The sequence below is a fragment of the Odocoileus virginianus genome, chromosome 17 (genome assembly GCF_023699985.2).
Source record: "Odocoileus virginianus isolate 20LAN1187 ecotype Illinois chromosome 17, Ovbor_1.2, whole genome shotgun sequence".
In the NCBI taxonomy this organism is placed as follows: Eukaryota; Metazoa; Chordata; class Mammalia; order Artiodactyla; family Cervidae; genus Odocoileus; species Odocoileus virginianus.
In genome coordinates, this window is record NC_069690.1 from 16,668,080 (window position 1) to 16,695,278 (window position 27,199).

The 27,199-nt window shown below is 36.0% G+C and overlaps 1 protein-coding gene across 10 annotated transcripts; it reads right to left on the minus strand.

The window, feature by feature from the left end:
- Positions 1-1,036: 1,036 nt before the first annotated feature.
- ZNF207 (zinc finger protein 207) lies at positions 1,037-25,748 on the minus strand. 10 transcript variants are annotated; one of them, XR_011492121.1, is made up of 14 exons: positions 25,557-25,748; positions 24,009-24,135; positions 19,887-20,025; positions 18,319-18,489; positions 18,120-18,195; positions 17,559-17,606; positions 16,388-16,458; positions 14,914-15,071; positions 13,624-13,716; positions 12,382-12,624; positions 11,654-11,813; positions 11,328-11,511; positions 8,261-8,315; positions 1,037-4,582 (listed from the first exon to the last, which is right to left on the minus strand). XR_011492121.1 is itself a non-coding variant. In XM_070478708.1 (13 exons), exons 1-12 carry the CDS (start codon positions 25,595-25,597, stop codon positions 11,351-11,353), a joined length of 1,488 nt encoding a protein of 495 aa, XP_070334809.1. In that variant the 5' UTR covers positions 25,598-25,748; the 3' UTR covers positions 1,037-8,315; positions 11,328-11,350. The 10 variants fall into 10 exon arrangements, 8 of the variants coding, with proteins under 8 accessions (XP_070334809.1, XP_020754277.1, XP_020754290.1 ...); XR_002314701.2 differs by having other exon boundaries at positions 1,037-4,585; XM_070478708.1 differs by having other exon boundaries at positions 1,037-8,315.
- Positions 25,749-27,199: the final 1,451 nt, after the last annotated feature.

The window sequence follows — 27,199 nt, forward strand, 5'->3', positions numbered from 1 at the left end:
TCCTAAATGAAAGGTCAGGTGTGGGCTAAACCATGCTAACTATCCAATCTTAACTCTTCTGTGCTTAGGCTCGGAATAATCTAACTTCTTCAGGGATTATCCAGCCATAGCAATTCGTAACTTCAGTTTCTTTAGAGTTCTGTTTAGAGGTAGGTTCCTGCCTTCTAACTAGTCCCTATAATGCCAACCCCACCCCCCACCTTCACACACCTTAGAATGGGCTTTTAAGTCATATATACTACTCACCAGCTCAGTCTTTCAATGACTTTCACTAGACTAAAATTCAAACCATGATCTGTGATTGGCTTACCTACTTCTCCAGTCTCCACAAACACGGTCCCAGCCCACCACTCGCACTTCATTTTTTGTTCCTCCAAGAGGCTAAGCTTTCCCATCTATTTCTGCACCTATTGTTCCTTCTGCCTTTAACATTCACCCAAAACTTTTTTGCAAGGGCTGGCTTCCTAAACCCTAAGCTCCAAGGTCCCTTTTGGGATGTATCTCCTATCTACCTGTATACAGGAGAGTATCCAAGCATATAATAGACATTCATATGCATTCATAAGTTTTAGGTTTTCAATAACTGCCTATACCTAGACCCTAACACCTTGCCATTTCCACTGGTCTGGTAGACATGGCTAAGTTCTATTACAGTAACTTTTTCTCAAAAGCCTAGGAAAATTATTACCATCACTTTAGAGAAGCTACTTGCTCAAGGTCAAGTTAGCTACTACTAAATGATGGAGATGGATGGGACTGCAAGGTTTAATTTTATGCTCATAGCCTAAACCACTATGCTACTTCTGGCTCCATCTACTTGTTCAACCTAACCACCACCGATTACTCCATACCCACAATATTAAAACTTATTTACCATTTAAATACTTTCTTCCAATAAACATTTCATATTTAGTAACTGTGGATTCCATTTCCCAAGGCACACCAAAACCTGTTCAGGACAGCTGATGAGTATAATTCATTCTCAGTATAATCTGTTCTGGATACAACTTAATAAATAGGGCTCAGACAAGTATCATTAGTCAAGAAATGAAAAATTTTATTAATCTTTGTAAACAACAGACACTCAAATGTTAATGGTCAATCATTACCATGGAATAAAAAGACACTTGCTTTTAGTAATGCAGAAGCAAAAATCCTTCCCCCTTTAAATGAAGATCCAACCCAAAACTTGTTTCATATCTGAAAATAAAGTACCATTTTCCAAATGGTAGTTCTGGCTTTTTCAAAGCCTTGCAAACACTTCCAGACAAACTCAAGAGGGGAGGAAAAAAACCCTCAAAAACTCAAGGCTTTTTGTGAGCTCCAATTATATGGTTCCACACACATATATCTGGGATCACCTCTTCCATTCAAACCCTACCAGTAGGCTAAAATTTAATATAAACACTATAAATGTGGTCACCCATTTCATTTTTCTTATGCTCTAGCTTTCAAGTGGTACCCCAAGGCAACAAATCGCACTATTACTTATGCAAGAAAGCTTTAATTTAGAAATACCCACCCACCTCCCCCCTGCCCTGCAAATCCTAGTGTTAATTGCTAGCGTCTTCCTTTTTTGATTAGTTTTAAAAGTCAGGAAAAAAATAAATAAATAAAAGTCAGTAAAAATTCTAAGCTAGTATTTAAATCACAACTTTTAAATCATTAAGTTCATTTACTTAGATTAAAAATTATGCTACCAGTCAAAAGTTGTTTAGCTAGACCATTTAATCATATACATGGACTAGCATTTATCCTCCTTTGTTTTGTTTAGGTTCTTCTTACCATCATATCCCTTGTATGACTTGCTCTTCTTCACTTCCCTCCTTGCCAGTACAGTGCTGGAGTGAAGCCTGGAGACAGAATGGAGGGAACCCACCTGTTTTCCCCACCCCTTTGAGATCTTGCACCATATCACAAAATGCTATATATCACTTTGGAAAGCAGACACAGTGTTCAGATGTAAATCACCTTCCCTGCTGCAGCAATTCAATGTTTTCCCTTGAACCTCCATTTACCCTCTTTTTATTAAGAGCAATGGTGTACCAGGGAGGAGATTCCAAAATCTCACCACCTTTCTCTCTTCATTTAAAAAACACTGCTTCCCTGAAAATCCACTGTTGCCTTAAGTAACATTTTACTATTATACAATGATTCCCACAATACTCCAGAAAGAGCACAAAGATTTCATTCCCATTTTTGATTATCTGTCGGATCTAACTGGAGCTGAAAGAACAGAAGCCTTAAGGTAAACAGAAGGTCATCACTGGGTTTTAAGATGGGGACATTTAAATAATTCTTCCTTGAAGATATTCTTTACCCGCCACTTATTTCTACTCTGAAAAAAGTGTGAAATATGAAATTAGTAAAGCACCATAAAAATAAAAACAAAAGAGACAAAGAAGTAAGGAACCTTTCAATTTAATCAGTGTGCACACAAATTTGTAAAAGTGCTAGACACATTAAGTCGCAAAGGATATTCAAGAATTCTTGTTCATGTCTAGATATTACCTTAACCATGGAAATTTAGCTATTTATTCACATAACTATTACATGCATTTAAAGTTACATACTTACCGACTTTTCAGCATCTGCTTATCCTTGCTAGGAAAGGACAGAGTTCTTTAGAAATATACTTCACTTTAAATCTTAAAGACATCAATTGAGGGTCCACACTTTGTTTAGTGCTTATCTAGAACAATACATCACCATTATCACATACTCAGATATCAATTTTCAGGTTTTAGAAGATTATCACTCTTCATACTAAAAAGCAAGAGATGCCTCTTTATTACTGACTTACAAAGATCACAGCAGGAAAAACAATCTAAAAACATCCTTAGCATATACTGACATTAGCTAGGATGTGACTAAAAGCTAAAGGGGAAAAAAAAAATCCATGTGTTACAATGATCAAACAGGGATCAAGTAATTAGAAATATACTCAGGCTAATTTCCACTGGTATACACAGTCCCAGAAATCAGTAGTCCAACCAAAGCTTTTCATGCAAGGTTAGAATGACTTAAGAGTACATTTGAAATTTTCAAGCTTCACTCAGAGACTTCTGTGTAAGTGATTAGTCTGCATGACCATTTTGGGCAAACTTTCCTTAACTCTACTCTCAGTTAACTGTTCAGGAATCGCTGGACAGAAATTCTGGTCTTTAAATTTTATACCTACGCAAAATGGCAATCAAAAAGCACTGAGAAAAAAATTTTCTGTCAACTACAAAAAAATCTGTAGGAAACTTTAATCACCTTAACACTCTTGATTCAGATAATAGTTGAAGAACACAGAAACTCAAGACACTGCCATCAAAGTGTCCAACTTTAGAAAAAGAGTAATATATAGAAGTATAAAATAGCAAGTACTCACCAGCAAAGCAGCTTTAAAGAGATGGTTTTAAGGAAAACCATTTCCACTGTATCTACACCATTTCTTATACAGATTAAACTGTGAAAGGCAATGAAACTTAAGCCCTTAGGCAATTTTATATATAAAAAGCCAAGTGAATATCTTATAAAAAATATTATCAGTTGATAAATCAAGGTCATTAAAACACTTAACTGAAAACATGACTTCCATATTAACATTGAGATGATCTGTTTTCAGTGGCTTATCACCATCCCCGTTTAATAGGAATAAAAGATCAGCTAGTTTTACGAACACTGTCCCATTATTATATAACTTTACACTTAAGGTGAAGAGGAAGCCATAGACTGGAGAATGGTTCAGGCTTGTATAAACTAAATTGTACACTTTCTTCTTCTCTCCTCAGTATTTAAAATTTTTACTAACACAAAAGCATAATATTTAAAGCTTAAAGGAAATCTTTGAAGGATGGTTCAAGTTGACAATGAATCCTGGTAGAACTAATGAAACTAACAAAAACTTTAATGTAACTTTCACAAACAGATATGTCCTCACTGCCCCTCAAAAGGAATGCACAAAGAAACCTGTCTAGATTTCCTGATAGTCAGCATTCATTTGGTCATTAAAAAATTACTCTTAGTTCAAAATAAAACAAACCCACAATGGTGGTACACCAACAGAATAGGTTATAGTGTACAAAAAAGATAAAAACATTTTCTAGCTTATCACTGCTAGAGGTGAGGAAATGTGACTTATTGTCTGTTGATTCATATTGTTAAAAAGTTAAAAAAGTATGAATTCCACCACAGAAGTGGCTTAAGTAGGAGACCCTGAAGCCAAACACCTACACTCTCTATACCAACATGAGCATACAGCCAATTGAAACTTCCACTGTCTTCCTCCTATGTACAATTTATCTACTTAGGTTCAGTCATAACCAGATAATAAAGGAGCAGTATTACACCTTTATTACAGCTAAGGTGAGCGAACCTACAGCTACTTTGGCCCAAATGTTGTGTGTGTGAAAGTGTTCAATGATCTCTATTATACTCACATTTAATAACTGCACAGCTTTCTTCCTTGTGTGGGTTATATGGATATGTTTGAAAAAAATAGGAACATCAGGTACTTACAGATTAAACTAACCTGTACTGGCAGGGCTGTGGGATTTTTCTTCTCTACCAGTAAGTAGCAAATGCTGAAATTCTGCTGCTAGTTAACAAAAACACAAATTGTATTAAACTGAGGAGTTCAATTCAGTTTAAAAAGTCAATGCGCATAAAATTTCCTCAGAGTCTGACATTAATACAGTTAAAAATTTTTTTCCCTATGTCTTAAAAAATTACCTTATGTTGGCTATTAAATTTAGAGTGATCTTATGAGAATGAGTTATTAATATTGTATATCTCTTGGCTACATCTCAATTTTAATAAACTATTTTGGTATGTGTACTACGAAAACACGGGTTACTCTAAAAGGGTAAACTTGGATATTTTAAAATTCAACTTTTAAAATACTTGATTTCATTTCCTTATACTGAAGATTTTCAATTTTAAGAACCTGGGCAGAAAAGTAAATTCTATTGCTTCTCCTACAAGTATAGTAACAAGCTAGTAACTAAAAGGGAAGGCTCTGCTCAATAACTAAAATATCTCATTTTTCTAACTCAGACGTCCAGAAACTTAGGAACTCTTTTCTTGGTCCACTTGGGTACTTAGGCAGCCTTGTTTTATTAATAGAAACTGGGAAATGATGCAGCAAATCTTGTTTATTTTCATCTTTGACTGACCACCAAACTATTTATGAATAAAATGTTAACAAGCTACACTGTAATAAATGATCTGGTGAAATCTTTCATAATGAATGTAAACCAAGGCCAGAATGCTGTCACTTTTTGTTACATTTACATCTTAAAAAAGTCTAACAACACTATACAATGGCTTCTCCCAAATAATCACTACTGGTCTCTTGTGTAGTAAGCTGGGTAAACAACATTCTTCATTTTTATCCAAGCTGGGCATCAATGAATTTCACTGCCAGTTACTTATATTTAAACCAAAACTGAACATACAATTAAACCAAAACATACAATTCTTAACTATGATAATGGTTAAAAAATAAAACCCAGACACAGTAAGAATGCCACAAGGCCTAGAAAATTCCAATAAAGTACTTCCCCCTTTTTACACACAAAGCATTACAAAAACCCCTGACCCAACACAGCACATTACTGAAGCTGTGCTGTATCACAACTTTACATAGCACTACAGTATTTGGAATTAATGGCTGAGATCCAAGTAATCAATTGTTAGAACAGTTTACTCACATGTATTTTCTCTACAGTTAATTTGACAAAAATTACAATACACAAACATATTTTCTTAATAAAGCTGGTGGTTATTTGCCTCCTAAAGAACCTACCTATGAACCAGTCTTCATTTACAATACTAAAGTTCAATTTGCGTCAAACAGAAATAAATAGTTCAAACTAGCTTCAGTGAAGATCGACTTTGGGTCTCCAATTTCTACCTTAAATTGACTTCTATATCCTGACTAGTATAATTTCCCCTGAGAGTACATGAGATTAATTAAGTTTAAAGAGAAAGGGTTCAATAATTTCAAACTAGTTTAAGAGTTTCAAACTATTCTTTTTTGAGTTCGGAAGAAAATGAAAGGTTTTTCCTTTTATGGCCAAATTACTATGCAGAAGTGTATAACCTAGGTCAGGAAAAACAATGCTTATAAAAAAGCAATTCTTCTCCAAGCCTTACTGAAGAATCTAGTTTCTTTTAAAAGCTGTATTTTCCAACAAAATGCCAAGTAAAAACATGAAAACACTTGGAAATATTGGAGATATTTTAACCACAAAATTGTGAATATCCAATACGTGCATAACACTATAAGTAGCTGCTTATTTTGCCAAAAAATCACACAGAAATGTTAGATGATTTATATGCTATAAAAACAAATGGTTATTTATTAAAATGATTCAGGTAACAGAAAATAAAATATTGAAAAAGAAGGTTAAGAGAGGAGTAACCTACACTAGTATTCAAATCATGAGGATTGCAAGCAGAAGTATAATTGGGAGAATGTTTACTTACAAAACTCTGCCTTATAGTCAATAGTCTTATAATGAATCCTTTCTTTTAGAAGACTTCCATAAAAGTGAGAGAGAACCAGTTTCATTTTGGAATAACATACAAAAGTTATTCAATATGGTAGATAAATACCACCTTAAAAAAAAGACATACCTGATTTACACAAATTTTAGGTTACATGTTTCCTACTTTAAAAAAATCTCATAACCAACACAAGTGTCAGTTTAAACAAAATTTTATCTCAGAAAATAAGTGACTTCAACATTTCCTTTCAGTAATTTACCAAGTTTTACCAGTGGACATGATAGACACCTGAGAGTTAAGTAATTCTTAAAATTGTTATTTGTCTGAATCACAGAACTACAGAGCTCAAAGAACCTACATCTTATCACCTCCAATAAATTATGTCACCCTTAGAAAATCCCTCCCACCCCATCACTCAAATATGCTTGAGTATATTTCAATTATTTCAATGGTCACTATTAGAAATGGGACAAGCAACTTCACACTTGAATATTTCAATATATTGGGGCAGTGGTGGCTTTAACAGAAAGCACCTCCAACTAAGGAGTCTTAAAAGGTGCAATTATTGAGCAGGGAGTAAAATATTCCAATGGAATTTTTTTGTGGTGACACATTCTTTTTTCGAACATTGTTATCTTCTTTCCATGATTCAGTTACAGAGAAAAGCATATGTTCTAGTTACAGACGTGAAAATTTGGAATTCACTGAATGTGTATTTCTTTACGCTTCCAAGAATTAAAACCACATAGAAAACACAAGCCTGAGTTTGCTAAACATTGTACTATACGTTAACTGTTACTGTTCAGAGGAAAATGCTATCTGCATAGAACGATGGCTTTAACACAGGAAGGAACAAAAGTAATCCAAGTTAATGTTTTGGCCTCTCTTCCAGTTCCCCCTTGCCCCCTACAACATATACACATAAATACTTTTCTTAACCAAATAAAAGCAATTTTTGGTTGGAAACATACATAGATGCTTTTCGTGTGTGCATATTGCATCAAATATTGCTCAGTAGAGATAAAAATGAAACTCAAAATTATCATTCCAAAACCACAGTTCAATATACTAACTTTACTATGTGATACAATTTCAGTTTGGCTGTTTGAAAATAATCACCCATACTGTAAGTCGTAATACCCAAACCTTTTTTACCAAATGTGTAGTGTATACACATACATACCACACATACACACCATCTTCCCACTTTTCACAGGGCTCTACATTAACATTTGCTCTAATGTGGTGAGATTTATATATATTAAAAATCACAAGCATTTCCAGATGGCTTTTCAACCTTCAATACGTAACTTTGCAATTAAAAAAAGCAGATTTCACTATCCAGTGGCATGTCTAATGATTAAACTTATCCTTGAGGTTAAATTTAATAGTTTGAGGAGAAAATAACCAGTCAGATTTTCCTAAAAAGTAAAAGGGAAAATTTGAATGAAACATATCAAGCCTCCAAATCAACAATGTCAAATTTTGTCAATTTACTGAAGTTCAATACAAGTAATACCAGCTTTACTGAGGCCGTTAAGTATTATGTAACACAAATTACATGTCAAATATTTTGTTTATTAACACCACAGTCAAACGTGAATATTAATATAGAGCCTTCTCTGCCAAGAGAGTATAAAAACCCTAAATTTAATTAAATTTAGGGGCCTTCACCAAACTTGCTGCAAGTTTGGGGACATGAATATCCAACAGCCATAAAGCTGTGAAAGCCCCTATAAGGAATAAAATAAATCCCACTTGCCTCAGACTGAACAGGGCAACACTGAGACTCAGCCTCAGCCTGTCCTATGGCAGGGCTATAGGAAGAAGAAAATTTTAATTTTAGAAAAACATTACCCAATTAATTTAAAAGACATGCATTAAAAAAAATCCCAATGATCAAGCAAGCATAGGAAAAAAGGAGTAGCTCTTAAAAAAAAAATCTATTGTCCACTGTAATTCCATTCTGAGTCCATACTTTTATTGGGACTCTCCCCCATCCCCACAAATAACTAAATTTAATTAAACTGAGTTTAAGTTCAATTATGTAACTTGATCAGTGGAATAGGAGGGCTCAAAGAATATTTACCCCATTTCTAATTTGTAAATGTGTGAGAGATTGCTAAGACAGTAAGTATTCAAGTCAAATGATATTCCAGCAGTCACTCAAAAGTTGATCCTCACCTGCTGGCCTTGTTACTGTCATACAGTAGTAAAAGCTACATAATAGAAACTAGTGCCAGACAAAAATGGTGGTTCTTTTTTTTTTTCCAAGTGGTGACAACAGATGTATGCTAGAGCCAAAGCTGGCAGTCTCATTAATCTGACAACCTCCTAAATTATGTTAATCACAATGCCTGCTTGTATATAACTGGGTCCCCAAAGCTGTCTTCTGTGAGGGCAGATGAAGTTTACTTAAACTGAACTCCATCCATTATTTAAGAAAGTTAAGTCAAAGAGTTAAAATTACTTCAACATAATTTGTTCCACTCATTACTGAACCATAATATGGACCCCAGAAGCAATTAGGTAAAAAGTATGTTCTAGAAGCTTATTATGCTCTGATGCATGCACAAATTATACATTAAATATACCAAATGGGCACCATCTGAGCCATATACATACAAACATAAGAGATGATGTGCCTAAGTCTAAGTGCTGTGCCTAACACTTTGAAATAACTTATAGAGTTCTACCCCTTATTCAAAAGCAGTAATGTTTTCTCCTTATAGATCTCAGAAAGCAACCTCAATATATTGGTTCTCTTTGCATTAAATGCAAATGAAGCTTTGCAAAATTTTTGAAATATTACTAACCCATTTTTACCCTCTTTGTGCCCCCTCTGCCCCACTGCTATCATCCATTCCTGGTTGTTGATAACCCTGTACATGAAATGCTTGGGAGACACTTGGTTTGGGAAAACATTTCCTATTTAACAATTCTAAATTTAAATTATGCCATCTTGACCTTAAAGATTCTCAACACAGGTCTTTCTTTGGCAGTATGATATATGTACTGCCAAATCTAAGAAGTATATGATAATTCCAAACTATCTAGGTAGACAAGTGTTTGTTAAGAAAAGGGGTAGAGAAAGAAATGCTTTCCTGGTGATAAATAGCACAGGAGCTATAACACCACTGGAGCAAAACAAATGGCACTCAGCTTTGTAATACTTAGCATTTTCTTTAAATCAATGACTTTACTTGTCACTTATATACAGACTCTTTTATAATTAAAACATCCTTTAGTATTTTGTTATATGGTTAAACTTTTTTCTTAAACAAAACTTCAGATTCTGTCTGATACCTACACCTCCACATAAGGTTATAGAGAAATGTTATTTTCTTAGCTGTCTTAACTTTATAAAGAAAACTAAACTTGAGTTCATAATATTAATAATTATACTTTGTATAGGTCATTTGATACTTAAATAATCATAAAAGTACTCTACAAAAGATTTAAAAATAGATGCCAAAAAGTGGTCAACAAGCTATTATTATTAGACTTGCAACTCAAGATACTGAATAATAGCAGTCATCTCTATAGAAATGTTCTCCATAGAAGAGTTTTAACATTCAAATTTCCAAGGATGAAAAGGTTAACAGCAAAAAGCCATTTAGGCTTAATAACAGAAGGCAGCCATTTAATCAAAGAAATAATGAAATCTTCCAGGAACATAATAAAAATTTTCAAATCCATCTGTTAACCATCTTAACAGAGGCACATTTATATTCTCATAATTACACTTAGAATACATACCAGTCATTAACAGCACAAAAGGCTATTACTGCATGCACCTAAGCTTCTAGAATTTTGCACCTGAAAAGCTTCTGAGGTCCACTCAGTACCGCAGTTTCAAATATAATCTAAAGGAAATGAATGGGTCTGGCACTAGGCTCTAAACATCAGCAGCAGGAAGAAGGGAATATTAGGATTTACATTTTAAGTCTCTATATCTAACATGTACTGACAGCAAGGGGGTGGAAAGGTGACACAATATAAAGATTTCATACTCATATAATGACCCATATATATATATATATAAGTTTTTTGTCAACTGAAGGATTAACATACAATACCACATATACTGTCCAGTTAAAAACATGCAGCTAACGAACAACCTACAATTCAATGACAGAATCCAATGATATATCAAAACTGCATTGGTAACTACGAATTTTATTATGTGGACATCTACTCTGGCATGCATTTGTACAAACCTTTCAGGCAGTGGTCCACAGCTGGGTTACGAATAAAAAGGCATAAATTTTTCTCTCATTTTATTACAATGAAGTTTAACAGTACAGAAAAGTCACATGACCTTGGAGGGTCAGATTTCTTAAACCCTGCAACATGAGGAACTCTAAATACATTAAATATTGTTACACATTCAGACTTCCAATGTACAGGTACTTGGAGACAGTTACAGCCCTCACCAAGCTAGGTTGGGGACATGAAGTCCAACAGCATCTGAAATGCTGTGAAGGCATAACTTTACAAATAGCAATGTAAGCTTACAGAACTTGCCTTTATTAAGGTGGTATGTTCATGTAATTCCAGCGCCTTCACAATATAACGAACCAAATTTACTATACTTCACTTCTAAAAACCTAGATGAAACATGAAAAAGAAGCCATACAGTATAAATTGCAACTTCAGGAAAAGTTCCTGCTTTATTATTCCAAATAAATTTTCCCATGTAAAATAAATGTCCAATAGTTCCTGGTATGTGGGAAGATAATGTTTTTGTTAAAGTCACAATGACGCCTTATTGACGGAAGCTTGGCTATATAAACAGCACAAGTTGAGAAAAGGTTTAATCTCCAAACCTATTAGACTGGATGAAGTAAGATCAGTAACGGCCACCTTGCGACATTACAGGAGGTCTCATTCCCATCGGAGGTCGAGGAGGCCCACCTTGGTAAGGGGGCACCATTGGCGGTCCCTGCCCATACGGTGGCATAGCACCAGGAAGGTAACCCGGCATGCCTTGATGATGACCACCATACTGACCTAAAAAACACATTTAAAACACACAAAAAAGATTCAGTCTGTGCACCATACTTTTAAATGTAATGCATTTTGCATATAAATTTGTTTTATGTGTACACTCAGAAAAGCCACTAAATAAAAAAAAATGTAAAAAGAGGAATACCATGAGGTGGCATTGGGGGTCTCATTCCTTGTTGCTGTGGGATGCCTGGCTGCGGTGGCATCATACCTCCAATTGGTCCAACAGGTGGATTACCAATGGGAGCCTGTCCTGGTCGAGGAAGATTACGTTGATATTTAGGTAACTGTGCTCTTCTCTCTTCCTAGGAATAAAAATATGTGAGATGTGAAACATATGAACACATAGAGTTGTTAAGCATGAAGGCAAGAAACTAAAGTCCTTATAATCATTTTTAAATGTACTCTTACATTCCAATTACCTTTTCACAACACAAATCAATCCAACTACTTAAAACCTTGATGCCTTAAGAAACGTCACCTAGTTTTATATTTCAAGTATGTTATGTTTGAACAACTTTCCAGGAATTATAAATTGCTTCAGCAAGAAACTGTGTAATGGAGAAGGTGTATGTACAGTAAGCAATCTGCAGACTCTATCTCACACTTAACTGCTTCTTCAATTCATTTACAAGTTTATGTCCAACTAAACTAATTTTTAAGAATAAGAACCGAACTCACTACCTTCTTTTAGACATAGTGTTAGGCGAGGGGGAATGCATCTAAGATCAAAATATGCAATATTCACTTTGTTTTGTGAAGTTAGAACGGTAAAAATAAATTTGAATGGTAAAAATCACTTAGCATTCAATCAGATAGTAAGACCATTGGTACACAAATTAAAACTTTTTCAAAAAATTGTAAACAACTTACCAGTGATATATCCTCATCTGGATGGATCAACTTACTGGTTGCACTGGTTGTGGTAAGTGTAGCAGGCTTACTTGTTATGGAAGCTGCTGGTTTAGCTGCAGTGCTATTTGTTGTACTAGTGGTTGAAGCTGTAGACTGTGTATATGCAGGGAATGTAGGCTTTGGTGGTTCTGTAGTTGTTGCAGGGGTACTATTTAAGGGCTTGAAATCTGTACCAACAGGTCCCTGGACAGCTGCCTGAGCCTGTAAAACAATCTTTCATCAATAAAACCTCAAAACTGAATGTATCTACTACCAATTTAACTTAAAAGCAATACATTAACATTCAATAAGGGACAAAATTTTAAATGGAAACTAAGTTAACATCATGATCAATCCACAAAATTTAAGATAACATATAATAATGAAAGATGCTGAATCAAAGCACAACTAAAACACAGCAGGGGAAACAAGAAACGAGACTGCTTACGTAATTTCTCAGGCAGCATATATCTCCTCACCAAAAATTTACAAAGCTTTGTATTATTCCTAATTGATGAAATACTGTATTGTATCATGAAATAGCATATGTTCAATTTTCATTACTCTAAATTACTTTTTAAAAAATTGATCTACCAAACAAAAAAGTAAGAAAAAGTCAAATTATAGAATACAAAAATATGTTTGCATAAATTTCAGTTACTAAGCCTACCATAAACAATCATCAATGGTGACACATTAAAGATATGGCCTTCAGAAGTATTCTTTATATAGTAATACAATGTCCGCTCAATTAACAATGTCTGTATGATTATGATGGACAAAAGGGTTCAGTAGAGCTTTTAAGTATAAAGTTACCAGTAATCAATTTGTTACTTTCTGTAACACTATGCATCTAAAACATGTAAACTAGGCCAATTTTTAGAACCAAATGCAGAGTACTAAATTTCCTTATGTTATATGTGATGCATTAAACAGCATAAAACAGAATAGCTTAATCATGCATCAAGCTAACCATTGGCCACTATAATGCACTTACTGCTTACATGCTTTTAACCCTTTAGAGCCATAGGAGTTTGGGGTACATTTTTTTCTATTAGTATGTGGTTCAAATTTTCAAATACCATTGATTTATAAGCCATTAATTTATTTTTAAAAAATTAAATACTATATTTTTGGGAAAAGATTAATTTTTTAAGTAGGGTCCAAAGGGTTAAGTTATAAAGCCATTTTAACAATTTTAAACTGCAACTTCCTGCGTACTTGTGCTGTGCTAGGAAACAGAGCTTTAGAAGATGCAGACAGACTTTCTGAATTGGATGAAGCTGTACTTGAGCTTGTTACAGGTGTCCCCATCTGTAGCATAAAAGAAAGGAAACAATGAAAAGTCTCCAAACAAATGGGTGAAAATAAGCCATGTGGTAGACTTTTTTTTTTCAGTATAGATTGCATTTCTTTAAATGCAAAATACAATGCAATCAAAACTGTTTTATATAGAGAGGTAGGCAGTTAATGCATTTACAATAAACAGAGTGACAGTATGAGTTTAAAAAAAACTTTAATTCTATATCAATAAATCTAATTAACCATAGTTTTTTCTTCCCCCTAAACCTAAGGTGTTCTGCACTATGGTATTTCAAAACTGATACCTTAAACTGAGAATTATGATGCATTACTTAATTTTCTCAGTAACAATATTTGCCAAAAGTTTAATAACATCTTTCAGAAAAAAAAGATCACCCCCAATCTCAAAAACATAAGTTAATATGCTTTAAAAGGCACTTAAAAAGTAATGTTTGTTAATTTAGCAACTACAAATAGGAAAAAGTTGAAAAAAAGAAAACATCTAATGGATCATTTTTTTTTTTTTCCTAATGGATCATTTTAAGGTGAACAATAAAGAACATAACATACATCCTGATCTTTTGAATTCTAAATGAATTAAATACACCTGCCTAATTCAGAATGAAACTGGGTAACAACCATTACATACATACTACATATAAAATAATTTTTTGCTTCTGAGTTCTGGCAAGCGGTAGAAAAAAGACAGTAGAAATACCAGTTTGACTAGGTCAAAATCCATTAAATGACGCCCTTCCTACAACAGTGCAACATTGTTTAACAATTCTAGATTAAAGGAAGAGCCCAAAAATAATTTGCTACAGGTTTCAGGATTTCACATTTTTGTCTTTGGTTTCATTCTACCCAGAGCTCATTATGTAAAAGAGGAGTTCTTAATATTTTTATTTACACTCCCATACGCTCCCAAAGATTAAATTTTCATTTCTAATGAAGTGAAGAATAACCAGCATTAACTATTATGAAAAAAAACATACAACACTATTCTCTGGTTTCAGTTATCTTTTATGAGTAGAGAAAATCAATGTGTGCAAACATGGGAGAGAATAGGCCACTCCTTAGTACAATTAATAAATTATATTAAAAAGATTAGGAACTACTTAAATAACCTATGACAAACTGAAGGATTTCAGTAAACTGCACTTTACCTTTAAATATTAATGCACTCCTTTTTCAAGAATTTCGCCTTACCTGTCCCGCACTGGGGAAAAGAGGCTTAGTAACTGGAGGCTGCGGAGCCGGAACTGTTGCTGTTGGTGCAGGTGGTCTGTTAAGAATACCTGGAGCTGAAACAGCCTGTGCTTGAGTCATTGGAGGAATTCCAGGACGTGGAACAGGAGGGGGCATACCTGCAGAGAATTAAAAAAATTCGTAGCCAATTAAAAACAAAACAAAAACCCCTATACTGTAAAGTTACTAACTCCTGACTCCTGAACTCAAAGAAACCCAGAGAACGTAGATATTTGCCACTTGGAACAACTCTGCCTCCAACTTTCTATATGACTTTGTTCCTCTTTAAAATTTTTAGACGTTATAAGATACCACGAGAAAACCTATATATAGGCAGAGCAACAATTAGGCCTATTGATATTACTAATGCAATAAAATTTTCAAACATATAGAATTATTTCAATCATCTAATAGATGTTTCCAGAACTCTAATGCAAACTGCAATAAAAACTATTAATAGGTCATATACTCATAATACATACATTTCCCTAAATGCACCACTAGCCGTTCTTTCAAGTGCCTCAAAGTAACAAACTTTTATTGACTTCCCATTAGCAAATGAATACAGGTTATTTTTCTTTATTCCTTTAAAGGTCTAAAGTTATGTCAGATCATAATGTATGTGAAGCTGTTGCCTAAAAATTAATGGTTGCGCTAGCTATGATTCAAATTTTGCTGCCGCTTTATTTTTCCTGCTCCTTTTATATTATCACTTGAGCACATGTGAATCTGTTACGGACTGCAAATCAAACATGCTAGGATTAAAAAACCAGGCAACAGGTCAAGAGTGTCTCATGGAAACCTCTGGGGCACTTATTTCCTGGGCTAACCAAATCCCATCCCCTCACATTATAGACTAAAAAGTCAAGGTATTTTAATTAATTTGCAGGCTTCCTTGTACCTAGGGGGTCCATTAGACCTTTTTCTGGCAAATGATATCTAAGAGGCTAAGAGCTTCTGGGAAAGTTACTTTGCCATAAAGTAAAAGAAATAAAAGCATCCTTTCTTGCCTGAGTCATCTTGGAACTACCGAGTAACATGTCTGAGGGACAAAAGCTAAGGCTGGCAAAGTGGCAAATTTAAGAAAGTATGGGTTCTTTATTACCATAGTCACCAAATCTACCACTTAGGGTTGGATTTTTCTGTTACTTGCTAAGGGTCTCCACTACTTGTCTAAAATATTCCTAATATATATAACCACTCTTTAAGTCACAAGCTCAATGACTCGTTCTGGTTGCTTTGAAGACTACTTTTACTATCTATTTAAAAACACACACACACACACAAATAAAATCACAGTAATTTTAAAAGAAGTTGCTAACCTATAGAAAATTTAAAATCACATTGTACCAATGCTCATAAATCTGTTATTCAAAAAACTTAAGAATAAAACATGCCTGTCATATTAAAAAGGAAATTGTCTAACATTTCATACCTGGTGGCATACCAGGCATCAGAGGTGGTATTCCCGGTCCAGGTGGCATCATTCCACCCATTGGCATCATTCTATTAGAAAGCAAATTTCAAGAGACAACTAAAGTTAATTAACAGCATAAAACATTAGAAAATATTCTAGCTAAAAGCCTGAAACAACAATAAAGACTTGAATTTGACCTCTAATACTGAAATCTATCAAAGTGGAAGAACATACAACACACTAAAAACAATCCTATCAAAATAAATCCCCTAAAGCCCAGCAAACACTCTGGTTTACCAGTAGAATAGGGGGAAAAAAATTCAGTGTCTGCTAAAAGAACATTTTAATACATTTAAAGTTACTGAGAACAAATATTTTACTCTTCTTAAAAACAAGAGGCCTTATCTAAGATGTGTTAACTGGAAAACAAAATCACTTTCTGTCTCACTTGGAATATATCCACAGAATATAAATTAAAAAACAAAAACAAAACCAAAAAACCTCCCCCCTTAAACAGAACCCTCCATTTTAGAGCTGTCAGATTTTTTCCAAAAAGAAAAAATACTAAGTGTATTCTATGGAGTGAAGAGTTTTCTTTTTTGGGGGATGGGCACACATGAACTACCATCAAAATGAAAGATAACCAAAACTAAACTCACAGTCTCTACTTTTTATGTAGAAAGCTCCTAACACTAAACCAGGACTTAAAAGCACAACCCATATTTATTTTCCTTTCCTTAGAAGAGCTCACCTTCAAATATCAGTGTCCAATTCACTTAAAAAATTACAAGTTTTGTGAATTTTTGATTTAGGATTCTTAAACAGAATAACTTCTATATATAGGTTTTATTAAAGAAAATTCAATTACTTTCCATAATAGAGCATGTAATTTCACAAAAGAATATACTCTTTCTTAAATATCAACCCTCTCTACTAAGTCTCATAACTTTTAGCAGCTTGGGGAAAACAGCTACAAAATTAGAAAATGATTTATGTGGGTCTATTACTATTTCCTCAGATGTTTTTTAGTTCCCTCCTTTAAGAGATCTGTGTCAGTTTGCAAATTTTAGAAGTTTTAGTGAGGAAGGTTAGAAAAGTTTTGAAGTCAACTGAATAGATACCATTAAACACACAAAAAAATGACATTATGATTATACCTCCTGAATTACATTATGAATGAGATGCTTACATGTTTTCACCGCAAAATGACTGGGTGTATTTTCTCTGATGATGCAATCTGTGAAAATGTATGACAAAATCAAAATCTAACTGTGATTTTCAAAATACAGTGGGAAAGTGTATTGTATACCTTTCACATCCAACAATATTTTTAAGTAAAAGTGATGAGCACGGGCACCTCATATTCATTTTAGTTCTTGAAGATTTGACAAATCATTTACAGAGTTTGCTTCTGTCACAACTACAAAGTGTCATGGACAGTTCTGAATCTCAAAAACTCAAATCTACAACCAACTACTTTAATTACATCAGATGCAATTGAAGCAGATGGCTGCCTACATTTATCCTAAAACCCAAAAATCTATTCTCTTCAGAGGCAAATTTATATTCCTTAAATTTATTAGTAGATTTCTTTATTAGATAAGTTTAATAATTAATAGAGCCCATACCTTTTAGAAGCAAAAAACAAAACAAAACACCCCACAAAGTAACATTTAATTGATGTAAACACCCAAGCTGAGAAAGATCACTACTAGGCACCAGCTCACAAGTCAATTAAGAGTTTTCTTACCCAGGTGGCATTCCGGGCATAACTGGTGGCATTCCTGGCATCAGAGGAGGAACACCTGGCATTAATGGAGGTATGCCTATAAATAAGAATTTTCACCAAAAAGAAAACATACAAAAAATTAAGAAGGAAAAATTAATACTTTTAATCTGTATCAATGAAGACTTGAGAATGTTAAATAGTAAGAGGCCTTAGGTGCTACCTGGAGGCATTCCTGGTGCTCCTGGAACCGGTGGTAGTCCTGGTTGTGCCATTGGGGGGATATAACCTTGCTGAGGCTGAACAGGCTGTGGTTGAAATGAAGTCGAAGCTGCAGAGTCATCATCATCATACTCATCAGAATCATCTTGCTGCTTCTTTTTTTGACTCTCTGCTAAAAAAGGTTCAATTAATTTTTCCCATAGAGTAAAAAAAAGAAAAACAAAGCAAGTCTAAGACATTCAACATTTATAAACTTTATTTCAGTGCAGCTAGCTCTTGAGATTTTTTTTTTCCCAAAAAAAAATTCGGCCAACACTGTTCTTTACTCTTTGAATGGTTTTTCAATCTGTATTAAGCAAGAAGGTTAACATCCTCTCCCTGTTCTATGGCAGGCAAAAGTCATTTTCCTAAATCAGCTATACTTTACCAAACAAGCTTCCCATTCCACTCTAAAAGGTAAATTATGACAAAGCGGTCTGACCTCCCTGTAATGCTTTTCAAAATAAAAAATTTCTTAGGTTATTAAGAAGATTCTATCATTTGGATAGAAGAGGGCTGCAAATACCAAGTCAAATACAGTACTAAAAACTTACAACCAAAAAAAAAAAAAAAAAAAAAAAAATTTACAACCAGTGATTTCATAAATCTAAACAAGGTACCTTCATTTTTAAAGGCCTTAACACTTGCTGTATCTACCTGGAATTCAGTTATGAGCAAAAAAATAATGTATGAAATTATCCAAACAGTACCATGTATACAAAACAAAATCTATTAATTTCAAACATAAGACAAATATATGTAAAACATGTGTCCATTTCTAGGTGGAAGAATGCCTATTTCTTTTAAACAGTTATGCCCAGTGGTGTAACACAGGAATATATTTGCTCCTGCTCTAATTTTAATGTACATGTAAAGACTGTATCAAAATTTTATTCTGATTTTAATGTGCATATTCAAGGTGCATCAAAATTTATGAGATATTAGTGTCATGCTTTCTTAAATGTAAATTAATAAACTGAAAAAACACTAAAAGTTACTTTCACTGTCATGCTAGCAGCCAGAGATTTATACTGCAGTTTTGTACATTTGATACATTTGTATCAATATTGATTTTCACGTGAGGGTCTATGTTCATTGTAAGGTTTTGAAGAATTATAACTGATGGAAAAAGAGAATGTAAGCTCCCTTTAAAAAAAAAAAAAAAAACCTCCTCACAACTGTGGAATTCTGAATAGATCTAACGTGCGGTGCTATGCTTAGCCGCTCAGTGTGTCTGACTCTTTGCGAACCCACAGACTGTAGCCTGCTAGGCTCCTCTGTTCATGGAAATTCTCCACATAAGAATACTAGAGTGGGTTGCCATGCCCTCCTCCAGGGGATCTTCCCAACCGAAGGATCAAATCCAGGTCTCCTGCATCACAGGCAGACTCTTTACTGTCTGAGCCACCAAGGAAGCCCAAATAGATCTAATACCGACCGTTAAATTTATACTTTAAAATAGTAATAATACTCTCATTAGTGAAGCTTTATTAAGAAAGTTATTTATTAAGCATATACCTTAGTATTTACCTTGTGTTTTTTGTTCAAGAAGTCGTCTTCTTTCATCCATATCTTTTTCTGGAATACCTTCCATACCATATATTTCCAACTCTATGTCTGTTCTCCCAGGTATTGCATTTGGTACTGCATCTATTGTCTCTTTATGCACCTAAAATTAAAAAACAAACAAATCCACACAAACAAAACACAAGCCTTCCATTAGATAGACAAAACTGCCTCATGAAAGTCTTTTTTTAAAAAAGAATTTTAAATTACTCATAGGCCATTTAGTATAAAGGTAAAGAATAACTTGTTCTATAGTGAGACTGAATTCAACCCCCCAGCTTTTGAGAGTCTAGGCAAATGAGTCTGGGCAAATCATTTGACCTAAGCCTCAGTTTACTTCACCTAATTTACTACCTAACTTCTCAGGTTATTTTTAAGATTAAAAAAAAAAAACTGTATATAAAAAGCACTTGGCAATGTAGCTTATAATTTTGTTTGAATTATTAGCAATGAAGTAACAGTACTACACAAATCAGGAAGTCTGAATTAAGTAATGCTTACGAAGCCTTATTATATTAACTATCAGAATAAAGTGAAATTTCCAATGATGTACTTGACAAGCTAGTAATTACAAACCACAAAGTGACACTTATAATTAGCATTACCCACAGCTAATGAGTCACCTGAGGAGCTTAACACTGCCATAGCAGAGAACCTGTCCCTATCTCTAAATGTATTTGGTTGATCACAAAAAGAAGTTCTTAAGATGTGTTACTGTATAACACTGAGGATTCAGGACCTTTTTTCACTGTATGGTCTTTGCTAGATCAAACATTTCTAACCCTCAGTGAGTAACTTCTGCCAATATGGTAAAACCCTGGTCAGTCTTGGTTCCTTCAGCAAAATGTTTTAACTTAGGTTAAAGGATGTCAAAGTAGTTTGCCAAGACCACTGGCTTCAACTGGAACCTTATCAGAAATGCAAATTCTCAGGGCACACCTGAGTCCTACTGAATCAGAAACTCTTGAGTACAACAATGAATCGAGGCCTTCAAAGTGATTCCTTTGCATGTTCGTTTGAGAACCACTTTTACACGGTAAGGGAATGACTTTGATACAGTTGTCCAAGTAATACATTTTTCTTTTCCTTTAAGACTCTCACAGAACAGAAGAAAGGTAAAGAAAACTTTTTTCTTCCTAGAAGAGTTATCTCAAAGATTTTAAAAACTGAAATGCAAATCAAACTTAGAAATTATCTTATTATGATTAAAAAAGATCCATTAATAAAGCTACTCAATAAATCATGTAATTATTCCCCCCCAAGTTTTTTAGAATGTTACTTTTCTTGATGATGAACATGAAGTCATCTCTATGTTGTTTAAAGAAATATAGCTACATCCACAGACACAGTAACTAGTTTTCATTACGCTTCTATGTAATGAGAGGAAAAACATCTTTTATCTATAAAAACTGGAGCATGTGTCTAATTTAACTGCCATGCCTATGTCACAGGCTGCTATAAAAATATATAGACAATTTCTTTTTTATTAAATAAATAGACAATTTCAATTAAAGACATTACTAATAGTCCTTCCAGCTTTCATTACATTTCTTCCCTTTTCTCTTATAGTACAACTCCCTGAAACAGTGCCTCTCCTATCCCTCTCATTTCTCTTGCAAGCACTCCAATCAGCCTTTCATCTTCTTCATCCTAGGAAAGCACTCCTGGCAAGTAATCAATGACCTCTACTTTGATCAAACCACTCTTCGTCCTGTGCTTTCTTGACCTACCACTAGCTTTGACCTAACTCTCTCCTTAAAACACCTCATTTGGCTTCCAGGGCACTAGTCTCTTGGTTTTCCTATCTTCTCAATGTTCGTAGGTTTATTTCAACCTTCTGGTTTATTTTAATCAGCATTACCTCTAAATGCTGGGAGACACCCAAGGTGGAGTCCTTGCACCTCTTTTCTATCTATACTCCCTAAGGACATCTAGTGTCATGGCTTAAAATAGCCATCCTTATACTGTATCCTCCCAAACTTCCATCTCTAGCTCCAACTTCTCTAAACTATAGACCCGCAGATTCAACTGCTTATATGCCATCTCCATCTGGATATTCAGTAAGACCTTCTCAACACTAAAATACTCAAAATAAACATAAGATGATTTAGTATTCTCACCTCTTAAGCCTATTCTTCCTGTAGCTTTCTAGACATCAGCGGTCATCCCTTGGTATCGAGGAGGAACTGGTTCCAGGACTACCCATCTCATACCAAGGATGCTCAAGTCCCTCATATAAAATAGCACAGTACAGTCACCCTCCAGTATCTGTGGATTTCTGCACTTGAGGGTTCAATCAACTGACTCCCAACTGTGGTTGGTTGAATCCACAGTGATACCAAAATACCAAGGGCCAATTGACTATCACTGTATTCAACTCACTTTTCACAGTGCTCAAGCCAAAAACCTTCAGATCATCCTCCACCCCTCACTTTCTCACGTTCCACATCTAACCCATCAACAAATTCTTATCTCTGTCACCATCACCTCTTGCCTCCAATACTAAGGTGGTCTTACTGCACTCTACAGTCTATTCTCAACCTTACAGCCAAAATGACCCAAAGTACACCAAAACATGTTACACTTCAATTAAAACCTCCCATTTCATTCAGACTTAAAGAAATACAGCAGCCAACTAGACCTCCTATATAAAGTAGCACATTGCTGCTCTTCCCTCAATATAGGATGATAACTCCTGATGTAACAGTTTCTCATTTGCTGTTCCCTGGAATCTCTCCCTCACCCTCTTTGATCTCTGTTCAGATGTCAGCTTGGCATTCAGGCCTTTACTATCTCATGGCCCTCCCCTATTCCCCTCTACCTAGTTTTAGTTCTCTATCATGTATCAGCATAAGACTAAGTAAACAATTATGGGTTGTTTTCCTTCAGTGTTAATCTAAACTTCACAAAAATGACTATTTTATTCATTGCTACATATATGGTGCTTCACACACTGTACAATGCTGTCTCACGTAAATGGTAAAGTCCTACATCTGTACTATACAATAGTCATCCACCAGTCACATGGGACTAAGCAATGGAAATGTGACTACAATTCGACTGAGGAATTTAACTTCTCATTTTAAAATTTCTTTTAAAATAGTCACAAGTAACTAGTGACTGGGTTTCCCTCATGGCTCAGCAGTAAAGAATCTGCCTGCAATGCAGGAGACCTGAGTTCAAAGTGGCAACCCACTCCAGTATTTTGCCTAAGAAATTCCAAGGACGGAGGAGCCTGGCAGGCTACCGTCCAGGGGTCAAAGAGAGTCAGACAGGATTTAGCAATTAACCACCACTGACTGCCACAATGGAAAATTGTGGATGTAGCAGGACTTAGATTTCTGAATGGATTTTTAAATTACTGATTGGCTTGATAGAAATGAGAAAGATATACAAAAACTTATTTTTAAGCTTGAGGAAGCAATAATCTTGTTTTAATTTACCTCTCTGCCTCCTACCAACAGTAATTTCCAATGGGGATTCCTTCATCTCACGCCTCTCTAGGGTCCAATTACGCAAAAATTCAGACAGCTCTAGGACTGGCAAAGTAGAAGAAATGTTGAATAAAACAGATCTTCAAAATAAAACTTGTAAGTTTTAAATGAAATACTGCACTACCCTTCCATGGAATAAATGGTGGAACTAAACCTAGCCCCAGGCAGGCAAGGGGATTGTAATAAATCGTTCAATGGCAGAGTAATGGCAGTTAATTATGTACTAATTCTTACAGGAGTAGAACTGGTCAGATTGCCTACAAAATTTAACTCACTGATCTTTGTTTTTTTGCCCAAGTATTGAGGAAATATTTTGTGATTTCAGTCTGTCACATATCTAACTAGGATGAAGATATCAATAATTTCTAATAAAAATTCTTTAAACATAGAAAATCAATCGTTTATCTTTTCTCCATGGCTAAACAACCTTTTTTTTTTTTTTTTAAATTAACTGGTCATCTTATCCAATCTTTTTCAATGAACAACAACAAAAAACACCCTTGGGTTTCAAAAAGAAATTCAAGGTTTTTCCTCCATATTGTTTCCAAACTACAAGAGAGCAAAAATTAAGTAAGAGAAGAAAACTCCTTACCTGCATGCAATGAATAGCTAAGCCAGGTCCTGTATACAATTTCTTATGACATATATGGCATTTAAAATGCTTTGCTTTTTGGTGCTGTATAAGGATCTTCTCATCATCAAAATCTCTATTACAATACCTGATCACTATTGTTAAGGTACAAAAATATAGCACAATAACATTACTTATAGAAAATAAATATGCAATTAAAGAGAATACTATTCACTACTTAACATTAAAAACAGAGAATAGCTAAAACCAAAAGTACTTTGTATAAACTCTGCTTTTGGTATTATATAACTAGAAATAAACCTGCCACTAATTTTGGAATTTTCAATGTCCCGGAAGCCCACAATCTCTCTTCACCAACCCTAAATAAACACATTTCCGTAGACCGTAGGCCATATAGCTTTGTCAAATTTCAGCGTTTACCAGATTTATGTGAAATATACTTTTGTTCAATCTCTCAACATTTTACAAACGCACGTTAACTGCAAGGGATCAATGTTTATTAAATAAAAACAACACAGTTTATATCGACAAAACTTCAAGGATTAAGGAGAACATAAAAAAAAATCAGATTAAGAATTTACATTTAGAATTTAACACTACTTTGGGATCTGAAAATAAGTTACACTGCGAGTAAAAGTAACCATTTCCTAAAAAACCCATAAAGTTGCCTGCAATTCCGAATTTACGTTGCCAAAGGTTTCATTTAAACTCACATAAGAGTTGTTACCGAGCATTAACTCACTAATCATATTTTTCTAAAAGCACTTTAACAAAACTTGTAACCATTTTTCAACTATTACAAAAATAAATTCAGTTCTGAAGCCAAGCTTTTTTAGGTACAGGACAATAAATAAAAACAGCTAGAACGTAGTTTATTAACGTTTCCGGGGGGGGGGTGGGGGGAAGCCACGTTTTATTCCTAAAATGCATTTTTTCATTACTAGAAAGCTAGGTAGAAAGATAAGTAACCCCACCCTGTTACTTCTCGAAGATTAAGGCGCCAGAGGGTGAGACGCGGAAGCTAGATCTCCCCCCCCCACCCCCGCAATATAAAGGGGGGGAAGAGGGGGGGGGGTCGAAATCAGGGTTGACTAACAGAAGCCTTTACGAAACCACTGATTCTACCAGAAAAAGAAAGTGGGTGACAAGACTCCGGAAGCTCTCTCCTAATCCTCCAGAATCAATCAGCGTATTATACTCGAAGTCCCTTTGTGGAATCGTCAACAAAACAACGGAGAGTGGCAGAAGAGTCCTCAGGGGACTCTGTCCTTGGTGATGGGGTCCGAGCCGCCTCAGGGGGGGTCAACGCTCGCACCAAAACAAGAACCTCCTGAGTCACTAAGTCCCACGACCCACAACTGCCAGAGCCTCTCGCCCCAGGGCCCCTACTTTCTGACGAGTCTTCACAAATCCAAGTCCAACCACCAAACCACCGACCTCGCGGCCTAGATCCCACTCTCCGCCATAGGCCGAAACCAGGCCTCTCCTAGCCAGTCATCACTAACCGGCGCCCCCGCTTGGCCTCGACTTCAAACCGACAAAGGATACCAGCACCACGGCTTCAGCTGCTTCTTCTTCTTGCGACCCATAACTGCGCTCTACCGACAAAAAGAGGAGAAAACAAACAGGAAAAAACAACGTGAAAAATAGCTCACTCTTCCGACCCAACCGTCACAACCGCGTCCCACAGGAAACATCCACAAAATGGCCGACGCCTTCGCTCGCCGCTCTGTCTCCCGTCAGGCTCTGCGGCCGGAGGCGGTGCCAAGCAGGGGAGGGTCACGTGACGCAGGCATCCGCCCTAAGTGGGTGGAGACTCGCGGCCGCGTCGGGCTGGCGGCCATCTCGTCCGTGCTTGCCGTCTCGGCTTTCCTGTGCGAGCGAATTTCTCAGAGCTTATTTTTCTTTATAAAGGATATGGTGACCCATTTACGCCGAGACGCTCGCGAATTGGAGGGGTGAGCAGGGAGTGGAAAAGCTGAAAAGAATCCCCAGCGTAATTCAGGGTAAATTACAAATAAAGGATAACTGAGACAGCGCCCAGTTTTTCGTTTTGTTTCATTACCCTAATTACTCTTTGTAGTAAGCGGTGGACGTTTTTCTACTACTGAATCAAAGAAGTCGCAATCTCAGTCTAGTAACTCACACATTGGTGATGGGTGCGTAAACTACGCAGCGTGGTCACCGAGGTGATGGAAATACGAGTTGTTGGCGGGCCTCAAAGGTGGGGAGCCTTTTTTTTTTTTTTTTTTTCAGATAAAACATTTTAAACTTTTATTAATTTGATGGTTCAGAACATAATAAAATAAATGAACAAAAACATTATTTTAGTTAACCTGAAAGGGAAGATAAAAATCCATGGAAATGGGAATACACAGAAAAAATAAGTACATTGACGCAGATAGTCTGAATTCTGTGCAGGTTAAGGATTACTAATGTACTTGGGCAACAGAGGGAAGTTTACATTTGCGCATTCTACTTCAATACTGTATCTAAAGGCGGGGGTAGTTCGTCGTCCTCCAGGGGCGGCGGCGGTGGCGGCGGGGGCGGGGGCAGGAGGTCGTCGGGCTGGGCTGGGAAGCTAGCGGCCGCGCTCTTGGCCTTGGGGGGCGTCCCCGGGCTGCTGCCGCCCACGTCCGAGGACCGGCGCACCGGAGGAGGGGGCGGAAGCAGGCTGGACTTGGGAGGGGGCTGGGCCCTGGGCGCTCCGGGGTCGTGGCTGCCGAGGCCGGGCTTCTTGTCCTTGGTTGTTTCAAGGTGTCTCCGGTCTTCTCCGAGAGCAGTATTCATAGACTGTGTTGCCTGGGGGATCTGACCATTGGCTTGGGTGGTGCCTGTTTTAACTCCTGTGGAAGGCGGGGCTGGTGGCACTGCGTTGACTGTGCCCAGGTTTGTTGCGTTGACTGTGCCCAGGTTTGTGGTGGGGAGCCTTTTAATAGAGCCTTGGCGGTCATCAGGGTATCAAGGAAAGGTGCCAGAAGAGTGAATGGGAGCAAGCGAGGTGGAGGAGAGGGTATTTCCCTAAGGGTGCAAAAAATGCAAGTCTTTGAGCCTGAGCACCTGAAAAAAAAAAGCTAGAGGTAGTAAGGTTGGAGCTGGTAGTGAGGGGGCTGATGGCAAGAATTGATGCTGGGGAGGCTGGCAAAAAGTTGCGTTTTATGCTGAAGTCCCTGGGTAGCAACCTAGGAGTT

What these genes read in the sequence shown, in the direction of transcription:
- ZNF207 (XM_070478708.1), bottom strand. Translation starts at nt 25,597, where the DNA reads ATGGGTCGCAAGAAGAAGAAGCAGCTGAAGCCGTGGTGCTG. An exon ending in CAGCTGAAGCCGTGGTGCTG is followed by an intron (nt 24,136 to 25,556) that starts GTATCCTTTGTC and finishes AATAGTGATCAG; the next exon opens with GTATTGTAATAGAGATTTTG. An exon ending in ATGCCCGGAATGCCACCTGG is followed by an intron (nt 17,607 to 18,119) that starts GTAAGAAAACTC and finishes ACATTTTCACAG; the next exon opens with ATTGCATCATCAGAGAAAAT.